Consider the following 27638-nt stretch of genomic DNA (forward strand, 5'->3'; position numbering starts at 1 on the left):
CCCTACGATATCAACCTATTGCGTTGTTTGACGAAATACATCCGATTCCCTTGTGCCTGGCTAATTAGATTAATGCAGTGTTGAATCTACATTTTTTTTTTATTACTTGCTCACGCGATGATGTTTCGGGCCAATCTTCTCACAAACTGCTCAAACTAAATGGATACATATAAACGACCAGATCACATTCGGTCATACTGAGTCGGTTCTATATTGGTCGCTTGTGGGGGTGCGCAAACAAGAAGACTCGTTCTGAACTAGATATCATCTGCTTTACCCTGTTCGATAGGCACACACCTCTATTCCGTCCGCCTTTTTTTTTTCACTTCTTGTCCCCTTCTGCTACAGCTCGCTTGTGGGGTTGGTGTACCTCCGGCAACTCACTTACCTTGCCAGTTACCGATGGATGCTACCTTACTGCTTAGTAGCGTCTGTTTTTCCTTTCCTGTGCAAGCCGATCCCTCGCAGAGTGGCATGCCCATCTGTTACCCTTTCCCAATCGCTGAAGATATGGCTGAGCGAGCGCTTTAGATTTTGACCGACTGTTCAGTCATCTCTGAAACGCGAGCTGTTTCTCGTCGCTTCGGCGTAAAACGATGCGTAACACGTGACTTTTCCTGACTGTACAGTTGTCGGATCGGTACATTTAGCACCGCACAAGAATCGGCGTGACATGTTTGTAAAGGCCGATAAACGTCACAGAAATAGCTTATAGGAAGGAGTGTTGCAATACGCCACTATAGCAGCAGTGTGCAAATATACGGAAACAACAGGCGACAGCTACCTTGCTCGCAGTATCTTCATGGTGATTGTACTTGTTCCATCTAACGCTTGTTATTAGCTGCCGTGGCGGACGCTAATTAACCTCAACAGTACTACTAATTATAGTTAATTAACAGAAGGATCGTGACACTTGGTAGCGAAACGTTAGTTTGGTTTGAAATTCTGTTATGAAACAAACGGTTTAGTGCGAACGAAAGAATCGACTGTTCCAGCGACATCATACGCTTTCCTATGCATTGGCCTTAACGGAGTGCTACGCAGACGGGACTGCACAAACAATATAACGTGACAAACTAGCGTTATCAGTGTGGGTTTTCCAGTAACCACCATCATAATTATTATCCGTTGTAAATGTGTTGTTGACTGAGATTTGCTATGCTGAGTGTCTGGGCGCATATCTGTGATAATTAGTATTAAGTTAACCCGTCGGACAATTGAAATAACACGTAGTTGTAGTCAAGTAATGTCCCGGGCGTCATCATGCGAAAGTCGGGGTGTTGGAGGACATCACAGTCCAGGTCACTCACCAGCACCTAGCCCGCATCCGATCCCATTATCACATTCGGCATTGTTATTAAACGGCCATAACAGTTCATCGAGGAACACCACAGCCTCTACAGTGACGAACAGGTAGGTGTGTTATCGATTCGTCGTGAGGGCGGGAAATTTTGAATGGGTCCGGTGCGACGAGGAGTTTCTTGTTCGGTTACTATGTACCTAGAGATTTGTTTTGTTTACCGTATTTGAGGAGCAGATCATCCATGTTACAGTTGTTTGATACGTGAGACATCGGATTCACTGGACGAGAGTAGCGTCGGTAAGAGAAGGTTGAGCGAAAAAGGCAAAGGGAAGTTGCGATTCAATGGAAGTTCGTAGAGTAGCGTCGTAATAAAGTTTATGCCAATAATTATGCTTTGTCCTGGTTCGAAACGAGGTGTCTTGCTACCTCAGTATCTTGGCTTAAGTACGATGCAGTACGTACCCTGACATTTTATGAGTACTGCTGTGACCTATGTATCACAATATTAAAAATGGTCATGGCTAGTTAATAGTGAAATTCGTTGTCGGAGAGTACTCCACAGTTACTAAACTAGCCTGAATTTTGTTCTATAAATAGAGTTCTTGCAATAGCTTAAAATGAATGAGTGTAAGTATTTTAGCGTGTCAGGTCTGACGAAGTATCTTTTTCTTGTGATTAACTGATGCCGTTCGCGTGACAGGATGTAAACCATTTTGACTGAACACCTTGAGGGGTTGTCGTTAGTTGAGTGATATTAATTACGTTCTCCGTTGCAATAATAATGAGAGCGAATGAAGCGAAAGCTTGCACATTTGCTCTATCACAGCAAATATTTGTCTCTATGGTTGACTCTCACCGGCCTCTTCTGTGACAATCTTTGGTACCTGTCGTATGGCATTGTTTCGAGGACCTGTTAAGGTACGGAGTTCGAGTCCCGCAATTCGGGAAAGCCACCCAGAAGCAGAACTTATAAAATGCATCACCCTTCTTATTGTTTACACATTTCATTAAAAGGTAGAATTCTGTTTTAGATCTAGGCATGTGAAATTAAGATTAGGGCAAAAAAAACATTCTACCACAAATTCATTCCGCTTGTTGGACAAACAAAAAACGTACTCTAACAGTTTACGAGAACCTAGAAAAACATACTAAATCAAAGCAGAAACTAAGTAAAATTAAAGTTAAAATAGCTGAATCACGGTGGATATAAGCGTCCAAAGTTTCGTTGTACCAACCAATTATAGCACAAGTACCCAAGTTGTTTAGTTAAAGCATAATTTTGACGATCTGACATTATCGACACCGTAGAAGGGGTCATGTGGATTTTGGCATAGTACCACCTTATACAGTGTTACAGCCAAAACAGGTTACCTGACATATACTTTTTGTCTACTTTAATGCTGTACGTTTGCTGTTCACTATTGAAAAGCAAAAGATTTCGTGTCCGCATATGTTGCGATGGTTAGATACGTCCTGGCAGCCAAATTGCCCGTATACCAATTGAATTAATTCTAATCAGTAAGAGCCCCAAGACAAGTTCTCGCTTTTCGCTTCTGGGGACGCCATTTTAACGCTGTCGCTGGGTTGAGCAAATACGAATCAATCGTTTCACAGCCGTCGAATGCTGCTCTAAGGAAATGTGTGAATTATAAACATGAATATTTAAATACAGAACACCTCGTCTACGTCCCGTCCGTTTCTCTGTAGAGACGACCCCCATTGCTGCAGTATACACCGGTCGTGCACGTGCATCTAAGAAGCTGAACTTAGCTAAGCTAAATAGACGAACAAGCAGATAATAATACTATACTGTTATGTGACTGACTTAACAAAAAAAACACGATACACGATTCGCATTTATGAGACAGTCAGTTTTTTGTCACTGTCAAAAGTTCGTACAACGATTCGACCTCTTCAAGTCTGACGCACACCAATGTAGCGCTTCCGTTGGATACATAGAGAAATACAATAAAATAAGGTTCATATTGAAGTGGTCAATAGTATCGCAAGGTTAGCTTTCTATCTCTTTAGATACAATCTTATCGTTAGTTAATTCTCGTGACATTACATGCGCTAAAGATTCCAATGGATTTTTGATTGTTTGGTCGTACGACACGAGGCCATTTTTCATTTTGGCTCTATCACTGAGCATTTTATGATTCGCGCTCCGTTGAGATACGATCGTGTGTGCATGCCCTCTATCGCAGAGCTTTGTGCGTTACTTTGACTTGCTGATAAGGTTCATCGTTGCTGTTGTCGATCGGCTCCTTAGTCATGGCTGATTGCGCCGGTTCAAGCAGCGCTTCTATATCAGCGCATTTTTTCAAACAGTCCACCGATTTCAATATCTGATGATGGTCCCAATAATGAGATTGGGTAAATCGAGAAGACGAAAAAATTTTTGCGGAGGTACGAACCGCCCGGAGTTCGAAGGCACAAGACGAAAGGGCTATTTCTTGTTATAGTGGCGGTAGCATGCTGGAGTCACTGCGTTGCTATAGGCCATATGTAGAGGCAAATGCAGGCGTGGCTCGACACTCATCCATCATTGGGACGATCTGCTGTGTAATTAACTCATACAAATATTATTGTTAGCATCACCAGCAGAATCAATATGCTTGAATACATGTATTAGATAGTTTTTAGCAAAGAAGGCAACGATAGGACGACGAGAGGGGCACAAGGAGAGAGAGATTAACAGAAAAACGGGCAAAATGTGAGTTGCTTGTTCCAGACGCCGATGATCGCAAAATGGGTATAGGTGCTCTGGAGCCGGCGTTGCTTGCATTATTTGCTTACGTAAACAATATGTCGACTGGCACGGTATTTAAGCCGCCATCGTAGGCTAAACATTACGGCTTCGGAGCTACCGTAAATGTATAGAAAGCTGGAAAGACGTTGTGGTCTAGGTTCGAACCCGGGCATATACACATTTCGTTTTATGGATAGAATGTTTAGTGGCTGTACCGGACAACACAAAGGATGCGCATAAGATTTATACGAAGGAACCACACATGGCTGATACACATTGCGTGAATTGCCGAAATGGGAGTCGCTATGAGAGATCGAAAACGGCAGAAATAAATAACTATTTTTTTCTGTTTTTGCATAATCTTAAGTTTTGCTTCGATTTCCATTCAACGTCTCCTAATGCAAGGAAGGATGAAATCTACATATGTACTAAGTATACTGCATGGCTGCTCGTGTCATGCTATATAATACATATATTACGTCTCACAGGACATACGAGACAAAAGCCAAGTCACTTGGATAGTTTACGCTCCAAAAAGCAAAATACGTGCGTTTTTTGCGGCCGTTTAAGTCCCCAAGTTTGTATATACTTACTTCGAGTCTAGGCCGTCTGACCTATGCCTAGGTTTAGAAGGTAAATGCGGAGACTACCATAGACGACTGGTGGCAGTATTAAATGTTGTTTGCGTTAACATTTTAGACATCAGCTTCATTCTTCCAGGGATGTATCTATTATAATACACTTATGTATTATCTCAGCGCGCCTCTAAGCTATTAGTTGCTTTTTATGCTGGTTATCTAGCATTATGCTAGTCCCAAATTTCTATCTGACGAATCGGTAGCAGAAATAATGATAATAATAATAGTAATATGCGATCATCACAGGCTCCGTTGGGCCCAACTCGTCAGGGGCTCAGGTCATGAGAGGACCATTTACATTATAACATCATCGACGTTCGGATATAGCAATATACGCGTCTACGGTGATATCGTTATCCTATATGTTATAAATAATTTTCATAGACTATGATAAGTGTCGACGTTTTTTTGGCTACCGCTGCGAAGAGCATCTTGTGAGATATTATTGTGTTACTGATATATTCATGTTCTTCAAAATCTTATATCGTTTATCTTGTCTGTTATCTTTTCTTCTACTATACAGTAATATCGCTTTCGAATAAACGAAGTTTCGCTTCAAACGTTACTGATACTTGATGTTATGATGCTGTTGTAACTAACACTGAGAACGAAGCTTCTCGACGCACCAGTGCGTGCACTAGCTGTGCACGTAAGAGCCTATGGGCTTAGTAATTGTTCTCCGCTCAAAGCGAAGATCAACTGCATCATTGTTTACTTCAACGGTGATAATGACAACGACGAACAGTTCAACCCGAGAACATTCTAACGTCAATTCATTTTACAATGTGCTCTGCATCGGGCCCCATACCGGTTACTCCATGTGAATCTTTTGCCACCTGCCACCCCCGACCCCCCTTTTCCCTTTTTTTCGCTGCTTCGACAAGTCTGGTGTAAAAGAACTTTTTTTCGTTCTCGACACTTTTGTCATCTGCCTTTCCTTCTGGCTGATCCAAGCAACGTTTCGTCGTGTTATCATCACCCTCTTCTCTTTTTCGGACGCTTGGCCATTTTGCTGCTGCTGCTGCTGCTGCTGCTGCTATCATTGCGGCTGTTGTTGTCCTTCAATCAGATATGTCTACAGACGTTTCAACAAGTAAGTTTTGTTGCTGGACGATGACCATAAAAGACCATAAAATTGCCGTTTCCTCGTTCCACCGCCCATTCTCCCTTTAGTTATGCGGACGCGGACGCGGACGAATGTTTATGTTATGACGCACGAGGCGCGCGACCAAGATACGGCGATTTCTGCATTCCGTTCCCATCGTATATCCGTTTGTTATGAATACTTAAAAACCTGAGTTTATTTGTCTCAATTTCTGGGTACCGTTGTTTCTGTTGACGTCATCATCATCATCGTTGCTGTTACCATTTTTTAGTCTTTTGCAGAATGGCGAATGTTAAACAACGCGATCGGAAATACGCTGTCAACCTATCACCCCCCTCCGTATGTACCCCACCAGCGTGTCGTTCGTACGTTCGTCTACCTAAAAAGTTATGGCCTATCGAAGGTGCGAATCAAATGAGTATTTACAAAAAAATGTGTCTCGTGACGGCATTCGGTGCGGTTTGAACGAACGAGCGCACAGTTTTTTCATTTTTCCTCGCATTGACCCGTCTGACGCGACGTTATTCTGTACGCGACATCGCATCAGCTATTCTATGATCAGGTTCGCTGCGCGTTTATGTTTCTATTTTTTTTTTTGGGTATATTTCTATAAGTATATGTGCTTCTGTGCATGTCCACTTCAGCCTTATGCATTCGTTTTTATCTTACTATCCGCTTTTTATTGCTGTTATCGCTGCCGTTACGACGGCGGCTGTATTCCTTGCCTTTGTTCCAACCGGTCTCTGTCGTATTGCGTACATATGTTCGCAGGCGCATTGATATTGATTATCTATTTGGCGCCTCTTTGAAGTTGACCTCTCTGACGGAACCACAGCCGAAATTCGTAAATATTTCCTGTCGAGGTTTGCTAGTCGACGCTATTCATAATGAAGCCGTATAATGAAATTCCACGCTACCGACATCATCCATGCGGCAGTGCCGTCTCCTCGCCGCTATGACCATTGCTAGCGAATAATAGAGTGTACGAACTTCACGCCAATAGTCGACGCTCATAAAACGGCAGTTCACAGATCAAACAGCAAGAATCGAGTTAAATCAAGTTACGGCAAAGGCCCGCAATAGTTTAAATACATGCGTAAAAAAGATAGATAAATGAAGCGGCGGTGTTGGGAAACGCTACACTAATTGGAGATCGTTGCAAAAGGATGGGAAGACAGACGAACAGCTGAAGGAAGTACAGGAAAAAAGGATATCGGTACGAAGATCTTCGATTAGAATCGATCGGCGACAGCAGACCGCTAACATCGACTAGGAAATACTGGAGTGGCTTCAACAAACGATCATGGTTGTGAAATCAGCCAACAGCAAGATAGATAGCTGAAATCGCGATATCTGAGAAACAACTGGGGACAGGTATGGCGTATTTTTCGTCGAGGAGACGCCCTACGCAAAGCGGCTTGCAAAAAAAATAATAAGATTCGAAGTCAGCAAGAACGACACGAGACCAATTGGCCGTCTTCGGAGGAATTTGAGCAACAGGCAGAAGTGGGACGTGACCATCGTCGTAGAACGTGTTGCAGCTGTGGGGAACTGTGAACTTGGAGAAAAAAGGCAGAATCGACTTTTCTTTTTGCTTCCTTTTTCAACATTTGGCTGTATCGAATTTACAATAAAAAGTGACAGGGTTTAAGGCACATATTGTGTATATACCTTAAACCCTGGGAACCCCAATTTTTTTCTACTTGTATAAAGCGCCATTCATACGGAAACAATAATTGTTGACGCATAACTAGTTGTTATAGACATATTCCTCAAGGTTTTCGAGTTATTATTCAATTGGTATACATAGCGTACGAAACGAATTTGAAGGAATAATTAAAGCATTGTCTAGCCGCGTCGCTTCCTAGCTTTCATTGCTACAAAACACGAATGTACGTATACAGATGCGATGAAAGATTTTCCGCAACGGAACCAAAGTCTCGCTAACTGACTCGGCAGTAGCTATTGGACGGGTGCTGCGGCGTCAATGCTTGATATAACGAAAGAGATCTTTCCTGATTTCATCGTTCGCTGTCTCATCTCTGTGTGTCGGTCGCTCCCGCTCTCATTTCATTTCGTGGTTGCAACGCGGACAACGGATACTAATTTATATGACCGCTCAGGTCACAAGTGGAAAAATGTTATTGAATGTTGGCGGTTTTTCTGCACCTGCTACAGTCCCTCCCTTTTTCTTCATTATATAAGAGACGGTGTGGCCCGTACGGCGAGAGGCTCCACTCGAAATAGCAGTCGTGCCCCAGTCGTGCGCTACCGTTATTCAGCGCACTCGATCCGCGGAGCAATATTGTCGTCGAATCGTATTAGTCCAATCGGATCAGGAAGTCTTATGTGCTTTACACACACAGTTAGATCCCTTTCTTCTTCTTCGTGAGGTGGAGGAGGAGGCCGATAATCCACCTTCTATTTCGATCCCCGATGTGGATTGCTTGGGGGTTGATCCTGGATCCATCGTGAGACATAGGCAAGTCAAGTCATGGCTGCAATTTAGCAGACGGCGCGCGTACTATTTTTTTTATGTTCAGGAAGATTGTTTTTTATAGAATCTTCTTTTTCTCCGTTTTTTTTGTTTGCTGGAATTATTTCTCGGTAGTCGCCAGTTAGCGGCTGCACTATTAGCCCGTAGGAAAAGCGACGGTCCTTTTGAACCGGTATCGAATCACACCGGTTTTCAGACCTGGCTTTGAAGATAGGTGTTTACAACAGTTCGGAAACAGAGGAACGGGGTATAAGATCATGGCTGCACAGTTCGTTGGTTCCCACAGAATCGTCTTATGGAGGACATAACAAACACAGTGTAACGTAAACGACAAGCCCGACGTAGTAACATTGTTTCGCTGCAATGGGAAGTGCCATATGCTCAAAGGCAACAATGCAGATTGGTAACTATCGAACATCAAAATATAGGATATCAGTGAGGTGGCATAGCTGTCCGTGACTCGCATTTTTACCATTCTACTAGTATGATTAAACACACAGAATAGGCTCAAACCGGCTTTGATCGTTAGTTAGCGTCAATTGCTATCTAGACAGTTACCATGAACGGTAAATACCTATATATAGTTATATTATCCCATTAAATTAATATCGTCAATTGTCATGGCTAAGTATGTGTTAACGGCCGAAAAGATACGATATTTTTTACGTCGAATCATCTCGTGCCCGTATGATCAAAAAAACAACAACAGCAACAAAAGAGATAACATCATCAGATCGCTTTCGTTGCTACCTTGCTTCTGTTGATAATTGACTTAAGCTATGGACGGCGACAAGCCAACAGAATGACGCACGTTACCATGACAATTGTGCCGTTCCACAAAACGACCATGTTCAAAAAAAGTACCATCTTTTTCAAACAATAGACGCTGTTGTCTGCCCACGACCCAATTACCTAATTCGATATAACGTTTAAGCATAGTAATAAGCATGATAATTAATCATGCGTCAGGTCTAATGTCGCGCGGTTTTTTTTTTTTATTCTTTTGTCCATTCAGCAAAATACGTATGTGTTTTGCACGAAACCCGTGATAGCGCTTCAGTATCTTCATCTGGTCTTATCGTATGGTTAAATAGCTTCAATTTTATTCGTATCACTCACAGATCCACATTATATATACATGTTTAATATTTATCTAGAGTAACTCTAACATACGTTGAAGTTTTCAAATTTGGCCTACCTGTTCCTGCTGTGCAGAACGCTAGGCATGTTTATGGGGCTCGCGAGATGCTAGTCGTATACGAATGAAACGGCTAACCAGCAAGAATATCGGCGCGCGGCGGCGGCGGCGGCAGCAGCAGCAGCAACAATGGTTGTTCCGCAGACGTCTATAGACTCTAACGGGCAGTGAGCATCTTTGACCGGAGAAAGGGTCAAACTTCATCCTGAACCATCATCGCGCAACGGTCGTGGCGTATTTGTCTGCCGTCAATATCATAAATCGATGCAATCAAATAACATAGACCTACAGCAGATCTTTGTACTAAAATTAAAAATTAGCTATTTGACCTCCTGTCATGTAGGACGAATAGCAAATCACCGCTGGGGCGGGTCGATCGTTGTTTTATACAGGACAAACCGAAGGGATTTTCAGTCGGCGCCGCCGGATCGATACATTATATATAAGTGTATAAGGTAGCGATTATGATACAATACGATCGTATGATATACGAAGCAATGGAGCTGAAGTAAAAACGACGTCAGGCAGAATACTTCGAAACGTCTCTTTGACTGACCCTCTGTAACCCAAGTTTTCGGCATACAATCGACCCGAAGTGGTCTTATTGTTCCGACAACGTACAGTGTCGGTACCTTTATTACGCATAATTGCCTATACATAGTGTATTGTGATGCGGCGTTTCGTACTTAGTGTCAATCACAGCAGGGGTGACGCATGTACTCCCTAGTTTTCTATTTGTCCATACAAATCTTTGCCTCGTGTGTATCGTAACGCCTCACCTAATCGGCCCTGTGAAATATCAATTGCAGTATATGATCTCCAACGTGCTACTTCAGTGGGTGATCACCCCTCAGTGAGCAATAACGGCTGTGCCACAATAGAGGCAATGCCATGATATATATACGCTGGTCAACAATAACTGCACGCAGAAGGAAGAATGAAAATGATTTAGGGAAAAAAAATGAGTGGTCTCAGGTAGGCATCGAACCTGAGACTTCGTAGTAATAGCTCCGGGGCTTTATTCATCCCGGCACGGCGACACATCATCGACATGATCTAATGTTCATATAGGACTTATATATGTAATCGATATACGCTTAATTCATACATGCCCCATATGAACATGATGCGGGTGGCTATTACAGGCATCAGAAGTACGTCGACTACACAAGGACTAAAAGTATTTCGATGTGCCGCTGCTTGTATTATCCGATGTATTGATTACCGTAAACTCATGTCACTAGGTGTACATCAAGATGGTGGTAGAGGAATTAAGTACTGTGTAATATTAGCTACGTATGTACTATTCGACACATCATCAATACAAAAAAACTTGACGATATCAGAAGACGAGTAATACAAAGCTAATGGTTTTGTTGCTGCTGCTGCCCCCCGTGACACCTTTCGTGACTTTCGTGGCTAGTAGTACTACAGTTACTTGCACATCGTCCGCTCAGTCAGGCTGACTCAGGACCGTCTGGCCGAGGTCGCGCTGCACAGCATCTCGTCACAGATACACACATATACTATGCTAGAACGCAGTTAGTGTACATTTTAACCTTGCTGTTGCTGTTAGAGTGGCTTTCGTTGCCGCTACGTGTTGATTGGTACCTTGAAGCAGAAGACAGAAAGGCGCTTGGAGCGCCCCCGTTTTCGTCTTTGGTGCCAATGCGCCCTTCCAGCATCGTCCCTGTCCGCCGGCGATGCCCTATGTAGGGCCCCGGGTGTCCCATTTTAGACGCGTCATCCCCGCGCGCCTGCCTAGGGCGTTGAACGCTATGCGACGGCCTTTCATCTTGCTTCTGTGTGCTCAACCAGCCCGGGTGTCGGTTGGTCGGCCTTCGTCTGTTTGATATTTCACATAAATAGCCCGGGGCTGCTAGTGCAGTGACAGGGAGAGCCTACTTCCAACCGATGCCCCCTGTGCCTGTCTCTACAGAGGGAATCAAAGGCAGGTCCTAAAGGGTTCTTCGTTTATGGTGGTCGGGAGAGCAAGCTGCAAGGGGAAGAATTGAGAGTTAGAGGAAGAATGCCCCTTGAATAGGGGCGTACGCGACAAAACGCGCATTGCAGACCAGTAGTGTACGGGCCAGACGCAGTAGTAGTTATTTGTCGCAGCTGAGTACTTTATTGTTGATTAGATCGATGAGACAAGTGCAATTGTGACAAGGCACAGTGCCGATCATTCAAAGTCATTGGGTGCCACTTTGATGAATTATTAAAAACAAAAATCGGTATACGCAAAAATTCCTGATACGTTATATACGCAAGTAAGTTGTCTAGCATAGCTTGCTGAACAGCGACTGGCAGAAATATTCATATTTCGCGCAGTTGAAGGGTAGCGGCCGAATCCGCAGCGTTCAATGCGCCTATGCAGCTACCTTTAACGATGAGCGATTCTATTGTATAATGTATGTTATTGAGGATACATAATTATGAGCGAACATGGAGACAACTAAGCAAACACATGGAAAGGGCAACTTGAGCGTTACAACATACGCACATTACGCTTTTCAATATGGAAGAGAAAGGTTTCATTTTCATGAACATAAAGAGGAGATATGTTGAAGGCAGTCATGATGAGCCATTCATAGACAGGCGTGGTTTTACTTTAATAAATACACTTCACCGCGAATTCAGTCGCAGTTATGGTTAGCGTCACTATGCCCATTACGGCAAAGGCGAAGGTGACCTCTACGGGTCACCGGGAAGATAATATATGTTCCTCGTTGAATATATATCATATTGCTGTAAACTTACGCTTATTCAATCAGTGAAGTGTTGGCTGGGAAATCACATTATCTTCACGCCATTTTCCTAACATTTTTGGATGCCACTGTGTCAAAGTGAACAGTGATGATACGGGTGCACTGAACAGACGTTCGTTTTCATGCAAATAAGCAACTCGGATTTATTTCGATTCCATACAGCACCTAACAAATGCTTTTTCTACGTGATAGTTTCGCTAAGCTCATACCAGTTTCGCGTGTAAATTTGCACAGTTGCGTGAAGTTGGGTGAGCACAGACGCTTTGTATGGGGTTTGGGGTTCTGAGGGGGTATGCGATGATCACGCTTTGCTTGCTAGCGGACGTGCAGGCGAAAGCCTTTAGAGCCGCATGACCAGGCTGAAAGGTTACCAATGAAAGTAGTAGCCAGATGAGTTTTCAGAGATATACTTGCTCTAAGGCCGGTACACGAGACTTGGGTACTGAGTTAGCATGAAAAGCGAGGATGACGAGGCCGGGCAGCTCAAGCCGACTCTCCGCAAAGCATATGCGCAGGGTGTGAGACGCATGATGTATTTGCCAAAAGTTAAAGGATATCAATAGAGATGACTGGGGCACCAACTCGTCGACGGTGTCTTTCGGTGGCCTTTCATCTTGCCGCCGGCGGCATATCACCCATTCAGGCTTCCTCATTCGTGTTTCTCGCGCTTTTGCGTCCACACTTCCCTCTCAACCCTACACTAACTCATATTCGATCGGCAGATCCCAATTCGTTCTGCACACTTCACCCCTCTCTGCCATCACCGCCCCTCCGATCGGAGCTTTACTTTTGCTCTTATTCATGTGCTCGTATTTAGCAGTAGTAGAACCCCAACATCTCCACCGCCAGAGGTGATATCGAACTACACAGAAAGATGAACGCTTTCGTGAGGGATTCGGTTGAGAGAAGCAATAGGAAAACATTGCGACGCCTCAGATGAAGGAGTCGATGCCGAAAAGTCTCCATGATGAGTAAGCCTGAACGGCGAACAGCCATGCTAATGCTCGGGCTGGCGAGTACACTTCACCATGTAGCATGCAGTAGCTGTTTATTTAAAGGTGTATCTCAATCAGCATGACCGGCAGCATACTGGCTGTGGCCAAGGAACGGAACCTCACTACTGAAGTTTGGCCGATCGCTTCACGAGTTCCCCATAAAGCTTTCTCTTTTAGAGAGCCTGCGAATGCACAAAGCACACAGCTCGGGGCGCGATCAGGCCGTACAGGGACTTGTTCTTCTGTGGCCGTTTGTCACTGCTGAAATTTACCTTCGCTGGCGGAATTGAAACTGTTTATATGGAGATGGGTTGATTAGTGTAATTTAGGTCGACATCGTTATCTAACGAATCGGCGGCCCGTTAATTTGACAGAGATGTTTGATGATGCCATCGGCATATCATACGAGAGCAACTGAAGAACAACGTTGAGTTAACCAACAGTAGAAAAATTGTAGCGGCAACAATGGTACGAGGTCAAACTCAAAGTTTATTGATCATGCAAAACAACAACTTAAATAGATGACGTGCATATGGTGCATGAATAGATGGACCTTTAAGACGAACGGAAGATTGCTCAGCGGTTCCTTTTCCGAAGTATTGTACTTTCAACGGTCTCGTAAGTAAACTCGTTCCAAAAATCGGTGCGCTGTCAAAGGCCAAAAGATCTAAATCATGAGTGGTGTATTGCAACTGGCTATCCAGTGGAGCGTCTCAGAATCTGGGCTCTCTACAATGTGGTATTATCGTACTCTTTCCCCATTTTCGCCAGCTATTGACCCGGTTCCCTGTTCGTTTCGTCGGTTACTCTGCGCTGTTCAGTGACTGACCGTGGTTGCGCGCATTTTGGACCCTTTGGACAAGAACGATAAGAAGGAGCTGGAGGCAAAAGGAAGGTGATGTCGAAATTGCAGCGCGTCAACAGCACGCTAGCGACGAAGAGGACGCTGATGATGACGATGTGAACGAGGAAGTCTCGATGCCTCGAGCTACAGCTTCGCTGGTTCCGTTCCCTGCCTTGATCCCGAGCGCAGTTGCAACGGCAACGGCAACGGCAAAAGCAGTTGCTTCCGATTCGATACGTGAAAGCTGCATATGTGCGTTTGCACGTGGCGCCTCTGTTCCCAAGAGTGATTTTCTGTTGACGCTTCCCTTTTCTGTCAATCCAGAATACGAGTATCCTTTCGTACGCAAAGTACAACGTATGAGGCGATAACTATATGTGTGTGTATGTGTTCGCATATATATATATATATATATGTACTGGTACGTATTTTCAAAATGTTGCAACCTTATCCATCGGCTTACTGCTATGGAGGTGCGCATCCATGTCCCAACGCATATCTATCCTTACCACCCAAGCTAGTTTCCTTCTCCCTCCCTCCCTCTCTCTCCCTCTTTGTCCATCTATCGATCTATCTGTCTCTATCTCCCGGAAACGGTCTCTCTCTCTCTCTCACTCTCTCTCTCTCTCTCCCTCTCTCTCTCTCTCTTTCTATCGCACTTACATTGGCTGCGCAACGTTTGTTCGTCTTGCTGAGGGATAAGGTTGCCTCTTTTCTCGATTTCTCGAAAAGCGGATGCTATTTTCACTCAAACGCTATCCGTTATTACTCTACCCCACGACCTTTGCTTCTGATCCTTTGACACCGCCACGCTCCCGTTTCGTGTTCGACCATACTTCTCGTCAATCCGATCCGACGTTCTCCACAACCGAAAATAACACGCGACGAGAATCTTCGTTCGTTGGTTTTGTATACGCTTGCCGACGGAAGCGTACTCCGATTAGTCTGCGTCTTCTGTGCATCCCAGCAGCTGCCGAAGCCCGTTCTGCATCACTGACTTCTAGGGACAACGGCCTAAAGGGCGACAGGATGGGTTTGGAAGATAGCGGGCAGACAGGCAAGCACGGACAAAGAATGGATACGATGGTCCTCCGCTCGGTGAGAGTGCTGGCAGACGCAAACGCGCTCACTTTTCCCCGCACGATCAAACACTTACAGCCAGCCACTGCCGCTCAATCATACGCTACCCCATAGTCAGCCAGCCATCGTCGAGTAGTAAGTCGACGACATGACTTCGTCGTTCTCTTTTGCTTGCTTCTGACTTTCCTGTCATCGTTGTGTGCTAGCCGCTGCAGCTCCTCGGCGTACCGCTCATTCATTCGATTCCGCTACCGCCGCATAGAGCGCCGACTGAGCGCCGAATTCCAGCAAGAAGATAGCAGCTTCAGTTCCATATTGGAGCCCTCGGGCGACGAGTTTGTTTCGATGTTTCGGCAGGGGCGCCAGCTTTGATCTCAATCTCACAGCCGGCGGTGGTCGTGTTCCCGTGGTGGAATGGGCTGACGACAGGCGCTCCTCAACTAGCCAATCCCGCCACCGTTCTCTCGATTTCGGCTCATGGACCCCAAATGCGCCTTCTCTACACAGCAGCCCTGGTCTCTCAGATCCACCCTCATCCTGTTTTAGCCAGCAGCAGCGGCGGCAGAAGCAGGAGCGGTCCAGCGGTGCGTCGAGAGCGTTCTGCTTGCCTAGCTGTTGGGTTAATAAAGGTACACACTATACGAAGCATACCCCGGAGCAGAGCCCAGCGCGTCCATCGGTTGACCACCACGGCCAAGTGGGTGCAGCTGAGGTATCAAGACGAGAGCGCAAGCACACATGAGTAAGCATGGGTATACTGCAAGTGGGTTCCTTTACAGCTATAAATGGCGGTGTAGTGCCTTTTATCTGACAGATAACTGGCCTGGATAGGAACCTAGGTACTAAAATCTAACATTATTATCACTATAATGGGTAACACAGTGCATTTGGCTAATTGAAGGCATCGCTACCACAGAGCTATTACACTTTATGGTGGATTTCTAATAAAGAAGACAACAGAGGATTCCTATACTTAAAAGGCTTATCAATGGACCTTTTTTTTTTTCAAACACTATCTATCGCTTCATATGCGTATAGCCCTAATATCATTCACCTTATCATTCATTTTATCAGGTACCTAATCTTGAGAGATTCATATTGGTAACCCACGTCTATGGGCCCACTCTGTCTGCGCATTTGTCAAGGCCACCCACCCGCTACAAGTCGCTACCGGCTTCTGGACTCTAAAGTATTCGGCCTTCGGCAGCTGACTGACGAGGCAGGCAAAACAGACATGAAAGCTGGCAGCCCAACAGCCAGTAGCAGTCGCAATGCCGCTGGTGGTCGTCGTCGTGGTGATGAAGGCGACGGGAGCCATAGCTGTTCCAGATGCCTGTGTCTGTCTTTCCATGTGTATGGAAGCGCCGCTGTACCAAAATGTCCACAGAGGATGTGCGCCCTGGGGCACGAGCCTTCATTGGCGGAATTCTGCCGCGGGCCAAGTCCGCCCCCTCCTTTTACAGCGCCTAAGCCAAGATCCACCAACAACGTCACAGCCCGAAGCGCCACTCCATACTGGCAGCAGTGGCCCCCTCCTGCAGCCACATCCACTTTTGATCCCTGAAGAAGCGAACCGCCTATGCCAGCCCCCCATTGCGCTCACAGCAACCGGCCTCTCTCAGTCGTTCTCCACTCGCGTGCCCGCTGCCGTCCCCATGGGAAGAGACAGCAACATTGTATCAGCAGGGACGAAGGACTACTAGTGGGGCCCTTCCGACACTTTTCGTTCTCGAGTTGTTTTTCACCACGCACGACGATTTGGCCGAGAGCAGCAGGAGCCCATACCACCCGAATACTACTACTGCTACAACTAGTACACTGACACGAAGCTCGCCTGAAGCTCCAGGATCTAGCTGCCGGCCGTTGCGGCCCTGGCGCTTACCGCGTGCAGAGCGCAAAGCAGGAGTCTAAGGGGACATGTACAGACCGACGCTCCGCTGTTCCGGGCGCCTGCCAAAGCGAGAGAGGCCATGCGAGGTAACGAGCAGGAATTGGAAGGACAGAGGCCCGCGATGAGAGAGATGAGGTATAGTCCCCCAGTTCTCATTCCTCACTCTGAAAGAGGAGCAAACGAGCGAGCAAGTGAGAACAGTTTGGCCTCAGGCGTCGCCTCAAGGAACTCCGAAGTCCTTGGAGGCTCTATGAGCCAGTGTAGTCTAGGGTCTCATCGCTTTGAAGATCCCTAGCGAGGACGTCTAGCGAGGAGCGACCAACGAAGAGTGACCGATTTCGCCTGTCTGCTTGCCTGCGCGCTCGTCGTTCACCACTGCCGCTGCCGCCGTAGCCGTCGGCGAGAGTTGCGCCGGTGGGTGGCTGCTGCGATTTGTATACCCGCGTATATTAGAAAGCGAGACGGAAGGAACATCTATTGTCCCTCTTCCTTCTCATGGTTGTCATGTCTCTTTTGCCCGCCCGTGCGCAAGCTCATGTGAGTATCTGATGGTTAGGTCCTATGGTGGCGTGTCATGTGTATGATCTTGCAGTAAGTAGAAACCATACGATTATAATGATTCTGGTTGATAGGTATCTGGTCTGAATCTACGACTAGTTTGACTGTTGGCATATTTGCAGCTGCCAATAGTCGAAAGCTGCACAGAACCGTCGGCGCTTGAGGCATGACACATTTGCTTTAAGGCACTACCACTCACTTGGGCTGGCATACTTTATTATTTTTTATTAGCCATTGGTTTAAATTCGGACTACTTAAGCACGTTCGAATGAAGTACCTGAACGTGTTCACATCTATGCGGACTTCAATATCCCCAAAATATCAGAGGCTGCAGGTGCCGTAATGAGCGCCACTTGCGCCCCCGATATTATTTTGTTCATTTGTAATAGATATGAGGTGTTTGACCAATTAGCCTATGACTATATAATATTGGATGTGCACAGGTGTACTACTATAATGTGGAGACACTAACCTCAGCCGATAATTACTTAAATGCAATCACAGTTTATTTAAATTTCGCTTTTTGGAAGTGTTTTAGAAACAAAATATAATAAAACATTAGCTTTGCCAAATTGGCCAACTTCAACACGTTCTACTACCGTCTTCCTTTGTCCTAGATTCCCTAATTTACGAAGTGTTCCAGGGTTCTTTGCGATTTTTGACTGGCAACGACAATAGGAGACTGATTCAACATGCATGTATACGCATCGAAACACGCCGACGGACGTTCGTGCACCACGTATGTAATCGCCCAGAATCCGCTGCTATTGAAACGTGTTGATCATTCATATGCGATGTCGGCTCCAATCAACGCTGACCAGGACGGCCAGTCCAGTCGGCTTAGTCATCCGACAACTGGCTGAGGGCACTGTAAGATCACGAGTATCCCCCAAGGCAGAACTGGGAAGGCCCCGTCTGTTGGCCCCTGCCTTGCAGTCACATGGCAGTCAAAGGCGGGGACTGACTGTAGCGGTGTGTTACTGCTGCTGCTGCTGGCGGCTGCAAAAGCCATAGCTGGCGTCAAGTCCCCTCTGTTTGTCGTCCATTCACCGCATTTTCCCATTTTTCCCTATCCATGGATAGTGACCACCGCTGTGGTGTCCGTTCCGGATGACGATGGTTCGCGGCAAGCCTCCGGCTGGTTCCCGTTACCCCTTATCCGTTGCTGCCCACGGTGGAGCGTTAGCAGCAGCGCCTAGTGCAAGGAGATCCGGCTAGGCGTCCGCTTTTCTGTACGTCCGTGAGTCTGTCCGTCAGCCGGCTCGCTGGTGGAGTCGCACCCGCCCGGGGGCATATCGGATAAAAACCTTGTTAGAGATGTCGGCCTTTGCCTTCCCAGCAAGCTGGTAGCGGCTTCAGTGGCGGCGGCAGTAGCCGGTGCAGCCACCGACGCCTTGCCGGGGTTTGCCGCGGGGCAAATAATACAACTATATAGAGTTTGCTGGAATATTTGGTGCTAGAGATGAGAGCATTAGATGGCAGCAGCAGGCAGCGGTAGCAAGGGTGGCGCGGAGGCTGTGGCAGTACTACCATCCCGCCCCCGAGGCAGCCAGTCAACCGCCGGCTGGCCAGCAGTTCTCGAAAACGGGGTTGCTTCGAAGGGATAGATGGCGGATGCCTGCGGCCATGCTCAGCACCCGCTTCCAATTGTGCCCCCTACGCCCCATTTGAAGCCGCCCCCGTCGGCCCCCTTTTTTCGACTTGCTAAGGCCGCCTTAGGGGCAAAGGAGGCTCTTTCCAGAGCCGACTATCCTGAAGCAAGCCCGACGTACCCAACCTCACTCTCAGGCTACCGAGAGGGTACGGCAGATGGTCGATAGATAAATGATGCTGATTAGTGAACACATACGGTGCAACAATTTACTAATACCGTTAACGTAAAGCGCACGTAAAACAGCAGTATACAGCGTGGAATGTGGGCCGTACATAATTCCAACCCATTGGCGGTGCTATACGGCAGGATCGCATAACAAAATGCTGTTGTTATTGTTGTTGCTATGTTATTTAAAAGATAAATAGAAGCCGGTTAGATATGAGCAATGCAGAAGGCAAATGTAGAAAACGATTTTTAAGGATTTAACTAATTTTCGCAAGACAAAGCGTGAGAAAAGGACTAAGTATGGTAGGCTACGCTGGTGCAGTACACCATTACTCATGCGGGCCATCGCCTGTGGCGTTGATGATTTCACTAGTTAATCTTCCTAGTAAACTTCAGAATAAACCAGATTTTTAGAGCAAGGTGACTCGAGCGGTAAACTTGCTGACATAAAACATTTTTCGAGTTAATCTAAGTTTTTTACATTGCAAAAGTTTTCCCCTGCATATTTTAAAAATGAGAAAAAAAATAAGTTGGTTATAAAAGGCATCTTTGGAAAGCAGTAGACAAATTTTGGCGACTTTTCAAAAAACTAAAAGATTTTTAAATGGCTAGAATGTTTCTATGCGTAAATGTGTCATTCAGGAAGATCTCGTCTATGTTATTAAGTGTCGTCAATATAACAAGATATAAAGGCATGATGATCGAGTCGGCATACCTTTAGAAGGGGCATATCGAAATCGTAATCGAAATTAGTACATTGGCTATAGTAAAATAATGGTTTTACAAAGTGATTTGTGCAATTTAAAGATAAACGAGGTAAAAAAAATTCTAATGATTTTTACATTATTGGGACAGTTGTATCGAAATTCACTGGCCGAGATTGCCTCCATTATTACTGTTTGCCTTGGCTTCAAAGGTGTCAGCGCATATTCCTCGCTAGACTGGAAAGCGTCCCCACGCCCAATATGAGTACAATTGCCGCAGCTGAGTACGAAGGTAAGTACATGTAGCCAGCTGGGCCAATTCATAGTGCTATCAACCCAATACTTGGCGTAAGCCATATTCGTATAATATTGTCCATAGCGTTAATAAATCGGAGTATAAAACAAATAATCTCTCCCTAATGTCTTTTGATACGACGTAACGTCGTCCCGCTTACACTGATCGCTGGTAACCGTCAGCAGCCGCCGTCGCATGCTCGAACTGCTACTGCTGCCAATACAACAATCAAGGAACAGTTCATTATCATAGTTGTAACACTTATTATAGGTGCTATATTGTCATTGTGTGTGATACCGCTAATTTGACTACAGTGGGAGTTCATATGCGATGGATCCCTCCCAACATTGGCCTGCTTTGGATTTTGCTATTGCCGCTGCTGCTGCCAAAACGAGACTAACTACGTGGCAAGGAAGGCTGGCGGCACCGAGCGACAGAATCATGAGTATAGCGGGCGCCCCCGTCTTAGTCCCTCCTGAGCGTCCGGCTCCCATTCTCTCTATTCCTATTTCTCCGTTTTAGTAGCGTTCACTTCCGTCCTCAACCGCGTATAGACTTCAGGGTAGAGGCTGGGGTACGAGTTTCAGTGGCGCTGGTGGCGGTAATGCCGAAGGTAGAGAATTTAGGTGGCAAGCGCGAACAGTAGGTAGTCAGTGAAACCATCCGTGTCGGGCTGAAAGAATGGGGTAGGTGTGTGTTTCTCGGATGAACGCGGGGCCACGCGCGGCGGTACGGCGACAGGAGAAAAGAGGCGCACGTAAGGGTGGCGAAGGGAGCAGAGGGTGCCGGTGGTGATGGTGCTGTCGATAGTGGCAAGGCGTCACGACCTGCCTGAGGCGGTGCGCGAGTTGGCTGCTGACGGACCTCGGTAGGAGCTGCTTCGAATGTGGCATGAGGCAGCACACAAACGCGCACACATACGTACACAGACGCAAGCCTGGGGGTTCAACTTGACGGGGGCATGGCAGTAAGCAGAGGATTTCAGCAGGGAGATGACGGGCTTGACGCATTCCCCCTCGTCCGGGTTTCTTCTCCGCTCAAGAAGAGGGAAAACGGGGACAAGGTAAGGGGAGGGCAAGGCCAGGGGGCGTGTTTATCTTAGATATGGCGCCACCCGCCCGAGGCGCCGCTGATCTGCAAAGCTACGGGGCCGTCTGCGCCTGCTGAAACGAAAGGGATATACCGGAGAAGCGGCTAGCGAGAGAAAGGGAGTGCTACTAGAAGCCATGAAGGAAGGCTAGTGGAGAAGCTTAGGAGCCAAGAGGGGAAAGAAGGAATAGTTTTGCGGACCTCACAAGGAAGAGCTCCGTGCCCACTTCTAAATCTCTAGTGCGCGCTGGCGATCCTGTTCACCTCAATGTGCGTAAGTAGCTTGTATATTACTAGCTATCATTTATTCGTCCACCCCCTACAGACGAACATTCGAAATATAATCATGGCCAAATTCGACTCCTTTCGTGTTTGCCCACACTCCAGTTCACGCTAGAACCGGCTCGAAGTGCGCACATTGTACAAGCAGACGTCGAGGCTGACATTTCGAATAACAACAATCGACGACGCGGGCTTGCATTAGCCCGAGATTGAGTGCCGTAAAGGATATCGGCGAAATATCTGTGTCCTTTGTTAGGTCAATGAGCGTGTTGATGCGTTAGCCTAACATTTCCGAGTATAATTAGTAGTGAGTGCGTATTTTCATAAGACTATCGCACTCTGTTTACGCAAACGTTAAATTAGCGCCAATTGCAATGACGTACAGTTAGATGAGCTAAGAGTAGATGAAATTTTAATAACACAAAAGGGGAGCAGATGTTGCACTTGGTTACAGTGTGTTCTTCATAGGCTCAACAGGTGCTGAAGGTGCTGTTTCAACATAGCGCCGTTTCATCCTGTCTGCATACGCAAGGTTTCAGTCCCAGAAAAAACACTTTGGTCTACAGAGGCTGATGATTGGTTAAAATCAGGCGACATGTACAATCTTGCTGGCAGCCGTATATTTGTAAAGCCTTCATCAGCAGTTTTCGCTGTCGAAAACGTTTTTACTAGATGCCTCGTAGTGGCCACCGAAATAACCCGGCATCCGGGCTCGGATTGCCAACAGAATAAGAAATATTGAAAAAAATGACGAAAATAGCAAGATTTGTTGTTTTTTTTTTCTGGTGCCGGTGCATTTACCATTCTTTTTTCTGTCTGTCGAAGTACTTGTGATCGAACTCGGTTCCAGTACTAGGCTACAGTGATAAACCGTTCCATTCAGCCGATCTAGAAGACGAGTGAATTTCAGATAGCTATCGTGTGATCTGAAAGCAAATCAAATGTATAACGAGCAGTGCATGTTTGTTATATATATATATATCCAACGGGTACTTTAAATCACAAGGTTTGCCTAATATAGTCCTTTGATCATGCCTTACCGATGCATTTCCTTATCGGTGCAGTGTGAGTTTATCAAAAACTACGAAGAACAATTACGCGGCACATAGATCCATGAGTTTTCACCAATGAAATAGACACTTTAGCATATTCTGGCGATACAGGTGAAAGGTTAGATTCGCTAGTAGGCTGATCCTCACATGCTGCTTTACAGACGTAAAGCTTCCTTTGTAAACAAAAACTGCTCGGAGTTACCTGCCAAAAGTGCTGGAGCATCCAGATCTGTCATGGATTTTGTGAGACCCCGTTCTGAAGTCTTGGTCATCCAGCCCTGTTTCACAATGATGATTAGGTCACGTAGACTATGTTTGCCGATTAGCTAGCGTGCTTTCGACGTCATCGTATAGCAAACAGCTCTACGATGGCCTGCCCGTTCTCGCGTCTAGCAACGATGAATCGACTGTTATGGTGCAAAGGTGTAAATAGCAGAGAAAAGTTTGTGACCAACATTCGGTGACCGCAGCACCATCATCAAATTGACGAAAAGGGGGTTTTCCATTCGGTCCATACGGTAGATATCAAAAGATCATCATTAACTGATGGGATATTACTGTCAAATCTGACAAGAACTTCGAAAAGCGTCACACCACGCTAGCGGCAGGAGCCGAACACTATTAACGGAGAGTGTCGAAACAACGCATTACGTCAACGGTCAGTATTTTCTGATTATTATATTTAGCTGACTTGAATGCTCTGCCGATCGAAAGCTGACTATAGATGCGCTAATTTTTTCTGAACGTTGGTTCAAAACTTACCATCTATCATTATCCAAAATAAAAGTAACATTTTAACAATAAACACCCCACCCGCCGCACATAGGATCTACACATATGTAGAGGATAATCATAACCTTACGACGATATTGTAGTTGATGAGTTACATTATTCTATATCTCGATTTCCATAACATACATTGATTGCCATGTTATATACTTGTGTATAACAACGCGATCCTAGCTAGCTATACATATGCATGAGCGCATGCAGTTTCTCCGTATTATAAACGTATAGATAAGGAGGGGCGGCCAAATAAATAAACTATCTCTGCGGTTATCTGTTCCCGCTTAGGAGTGCTGCATGTCTGTCGCTTGAACGTGGATTAAATTGAAACGCCGTCAGTTGAGCGGCAACGTTCCAGTCATCAGGGCGGTCGTTTCGATGAAGATGGCGCTTGCTGATGATTATGGCGACGACAACGCTGATGATCGCGACAGAAAATCATCGCGAAATCGTGCAGCGGCCTATGACCAAAATTCAAGCGAAGCCAAAAACTATTTTCTGTTTACGTTACTACCGCCAGATTTAACACAAGCAGTAGTAGTCGACGCTGAAACGACGAAACGGTTGAATTAACCGATACGTTGAAAACACTTCACCGTCATCTTTCTTCGACGCTTTTATATACATGTATATACAACTAGTTAAATGATAGGCAAACAAGTCGGCCCCTCACCGCCATCACGTTTACGAGCTAAGTTCACTTACAGTGTGCGTACAAATCAATGAACATCGACCAAGTCATTGTGTCATTACACGAAAGCAACATTAACAAAAGAAATGCCCAATACGACGACATGAACCTGATGGCAAACGGTCGCACCGCAGCCGTATTCTCTCTATTAGTAACAAAACGGAACCTGTTTTTCGCTATCTGTGAAGTACAAATAAGCGCGACTTGAACTTCAGGTGAGACCTTGACTGGCTGCATAAAATACAAACCACGTTATAGGCCATGTAGGTCGGCTAGTCCTTTGAGAGAAGTCGTACGAAAATGAGAACTGGTAAAACGAAAAGTATGAAGAAATAGTAGCCGACATACACTGGCAGGCCTCAAGGAGAGCGCAGGCGCCAAATATTTCTAGTCAAAAGCATTTCGATAAACGAAGAAAAAGCAGAAGAAAAAAGCTGGACGTCGATATTTTGGGAATGGAATGGACAAAGAGATATCGCGTTGGTTCATAGCTAACAGTTTGGCTGGCGACGGTGTACTCCTTCTGTTGCTCAGGAGGCTTAGGATAAAATTTCGACGCAGATACAACAATACCATGATAAGAACAAACGGGAAAGAAACCCGAACATTTAAAGGTGGGATATTATAGGAGCAAAGCATAAGGGCGAAAATATGTACAATCCCGCAGGCTTACCCGTAATGGCAAAACGAATGTATATCATAACCTGAATGCATAGAGAGAATTTTATTATTATTATCCAATTATCAATAGAGCTTGTTAAACACACATGTAGAATAAACGATGAATTTTGTGTTTAGGAATAAGCATCCTGTTAGTAAAAATATACGTTTGTGTAAGCTAGCACAAAATAACACCTGATGTTATATGAGATAGGTGTTTTTACTTTGTCCAGACTCCGTGGTCCCGTGTGATCCTGATGAGCTTAAAAAGAGCATAGATTTGGTACCTTAAAAGAGTTACAATCAAAGGAATAGGTTGCTTCATCTCCTTCATTTGGTTCGTGGTTAGTTTTCGGACACCCGATACATTTGTATACATAGATAATTACTGAGGGACAAGCAATCGCTAACAAGTTAATGGGGTTTTAAGTAGTAAGAAACACTATAGGTTTTTTTTTTAATGTGGCCAGGTTGAAACTACCTTACAGAAAGACATCGACTTGGGCCTGAAAGTTGGGTGTAGGCCTCTGCTGCATTCGTTATTTCCAACTTCAATGCTACCACGAAATAGCCCACGTCTAACGAGTAGAATTTTGACAGTTCGCGTTCAACTAGTCCTTTGCATATTCATTATAAGTACATATACGTGCAAATGCTTGTAGATTTGCATGAGTATCTTGATCATGTGATTTAGTAACTCACGCGCGCTTTTAACCTGGAATCAGATAGTACATACGATATTTTTTTTTACTTGGCCGTCTCTATACGACGCAGCCGTCATCGGCCGATAAAGGTTCTAGACTTTTACGTGTCGTATACAGCAGCTAACAATGTAACGGCTCGTTCATCATTTATTCATCCCGTGCAAGATTTGCAGTTGGTAGATATCACGACACTGTTACAGAAACCAAAACACCTATTGCTCTGAACAATCAGCTAATTGCTCTCTTATCAACCGGCGATACTTTGGTCGATAATCTAAATAAGTAACATAATAGACACATGTATATATATATATGGTGCCAAATTTATCGAATATCTATCAGTCTCTGTCCTAGTATACACACATTTATGCAATAATAAATAATAGAGACATTGTTATACGGATTTTTTTTTTTTTCGTAATGATCGCTGTTCGTATCTAATCGGAATCAATCCATAAAGCATCCGGAACAAATTGAGGCCGCTTGATTGTAAGCTGCACCCACCTGAAAATGGATACCCATTTTCAGGTGGGTGCACCCACAAAATGCTTTCCAGACGCCAAGAGATATGTACATTTCAAAAGTAAAAATTACTTATTTTTATTATGATTTAACTACTGAATCTAAACTTCTTCCAAGTGATGTAAAAACTACATCGAGTAACTCTTTGTAGTAACCGAAATAGACGGACACGTCAGATACGAAAAATCTAGTAGATTTAAATTTTAAGCTGATGCGCCAAACCGAACGTCCCAGATATTTATAGACCCACAAGACTTCAAAAGGCGAGACGTTTGGCCATACTTTGACGATTCAATTCGAGATACAGGCCTATATTTGCAACGACCGCCAATTTCTTCATCGAAATAGCACGATCATCAGAAATCGTGCCTTGCACCATTTACATGGTCTTTAAGTCTTCTCTATTGTTGTTTTGCGCTTTAGTTTAGAGAAATCTTTTCCAGAAGCTTGCGACAACATATATCATCGGTTAACCGGGGTTCGTCCCTTGCGAAGGCACTGTAACAATGGCTGACGTTAATAGTCTACACACAAACCTTCAAACTCTCGCCATAGTACATTCGCTAGTTTAACGAGGCCAATTAGATAAAAACAATATAAAAATATGAATGTCTGTTCAGTATATATTCCATAACCTACAAGAACAATGTATGTACCACGTTGCCCTTAGGCTTTTGAATTTAATATTGGCTTTAGATTGAGCGCGACTTCGCGATCAAGACTGAGACGCGTTATAACCGCAGGGCAAATATTCTCCGAGAGTCGTCGGCTGATCACAACTTAAGATGGAGGACCTTTTCCATTAACGTTTGTTGCGTGTGAAGATGTTTTTGATGCACTGCGTAACAGCAGCAGTGTGCCAATTGGCGTTTACGTCATCGTTACGCCTTTGAAGTTCATCCGTTCTTCTTCATTAGGAAATTGTAATTACTCGAGAGCGTACAATGCGGCTAATTTTTGGCTTCATGAAACCTATCTTACCAACATAGATTTAGCTAAAAGTCCAGATGCTGGATCCTTTGGAAAAACAGTGAGAGTTAATCAGTACACGCGTAGTTGGCCCATGATAACTAGAAGGTTGCATGTTTATCATATCACTGAAGGCTCGTATCAGGAAGGCAACAGCTTCACGTCAAAAAATGATAATTCATCCCGTTGGAGATTCGTTTACTTAGTGCTAGTTTAGGTAGTAGCACAGAATCACCGCGCATAGGAATAGAGAATTACAAATATACATAGAAGCGACGCTTGGACCGACTCGTTGTCTAGGCAACGTTTGCGTCACCTTAGCGTGACGGAATTGACGTTTACGCTGAGCGAGTACACCTTTGTCGCAAGGGCACGTTCAAATGATCGCTCACCATGAGCGAGCAAAGTATAAACGAAGAGAAAACGAATCGACGGA

General features: G+C 45.1%; 1 protein-coding gene across 2 annotated transcripts in view; it reads left to right on the forward strand.

Moving 5' to 3' along the window:
* The first annotated feature begins 454 nt into the window (after window positions 1–454).
* LOC111261531 (BTB/POZ domain-containing protein kctd15) overlaps window positions 455–27638 on the forward strand; it is a 78682-nt gene continuing 51498 nt past the window's right edge. Inside the window, exon 1 of one of the 2 annotated variants that reach the window (XM_022835100.2) lies at window positions 455–1413. In XM_022835100.2, the coding sequence (XP_022690835.1) occupies window positions 1247–1413 (167 nt within the window). In that variant the 5' untranslated portion in view covers window positions 455–1246. The remainder of the gene's footprint in view (window positions 1414–27638) is intronic. The other variant, XM_022835101.2, reaches the window with a different exon arrangement.

The sequence above is a fragment of the Varroa jacobsoni genome, unplaced genomic scaffold, assembly GCF_002532875.2.
Source record: "Varroa jacobsoni isolate VJ856 unplaced genomic scaffold, vjacob_1.0 scaffold_565, whole genome shotgun sequence".
Classification (NCBI taxonomy): domain Eukaryota; kingdom Metazoa; phylum Arthropoda; class Arachnida; order Mesostigmata; family Varroidae; genus Varroa; species Varroa jacobsoni.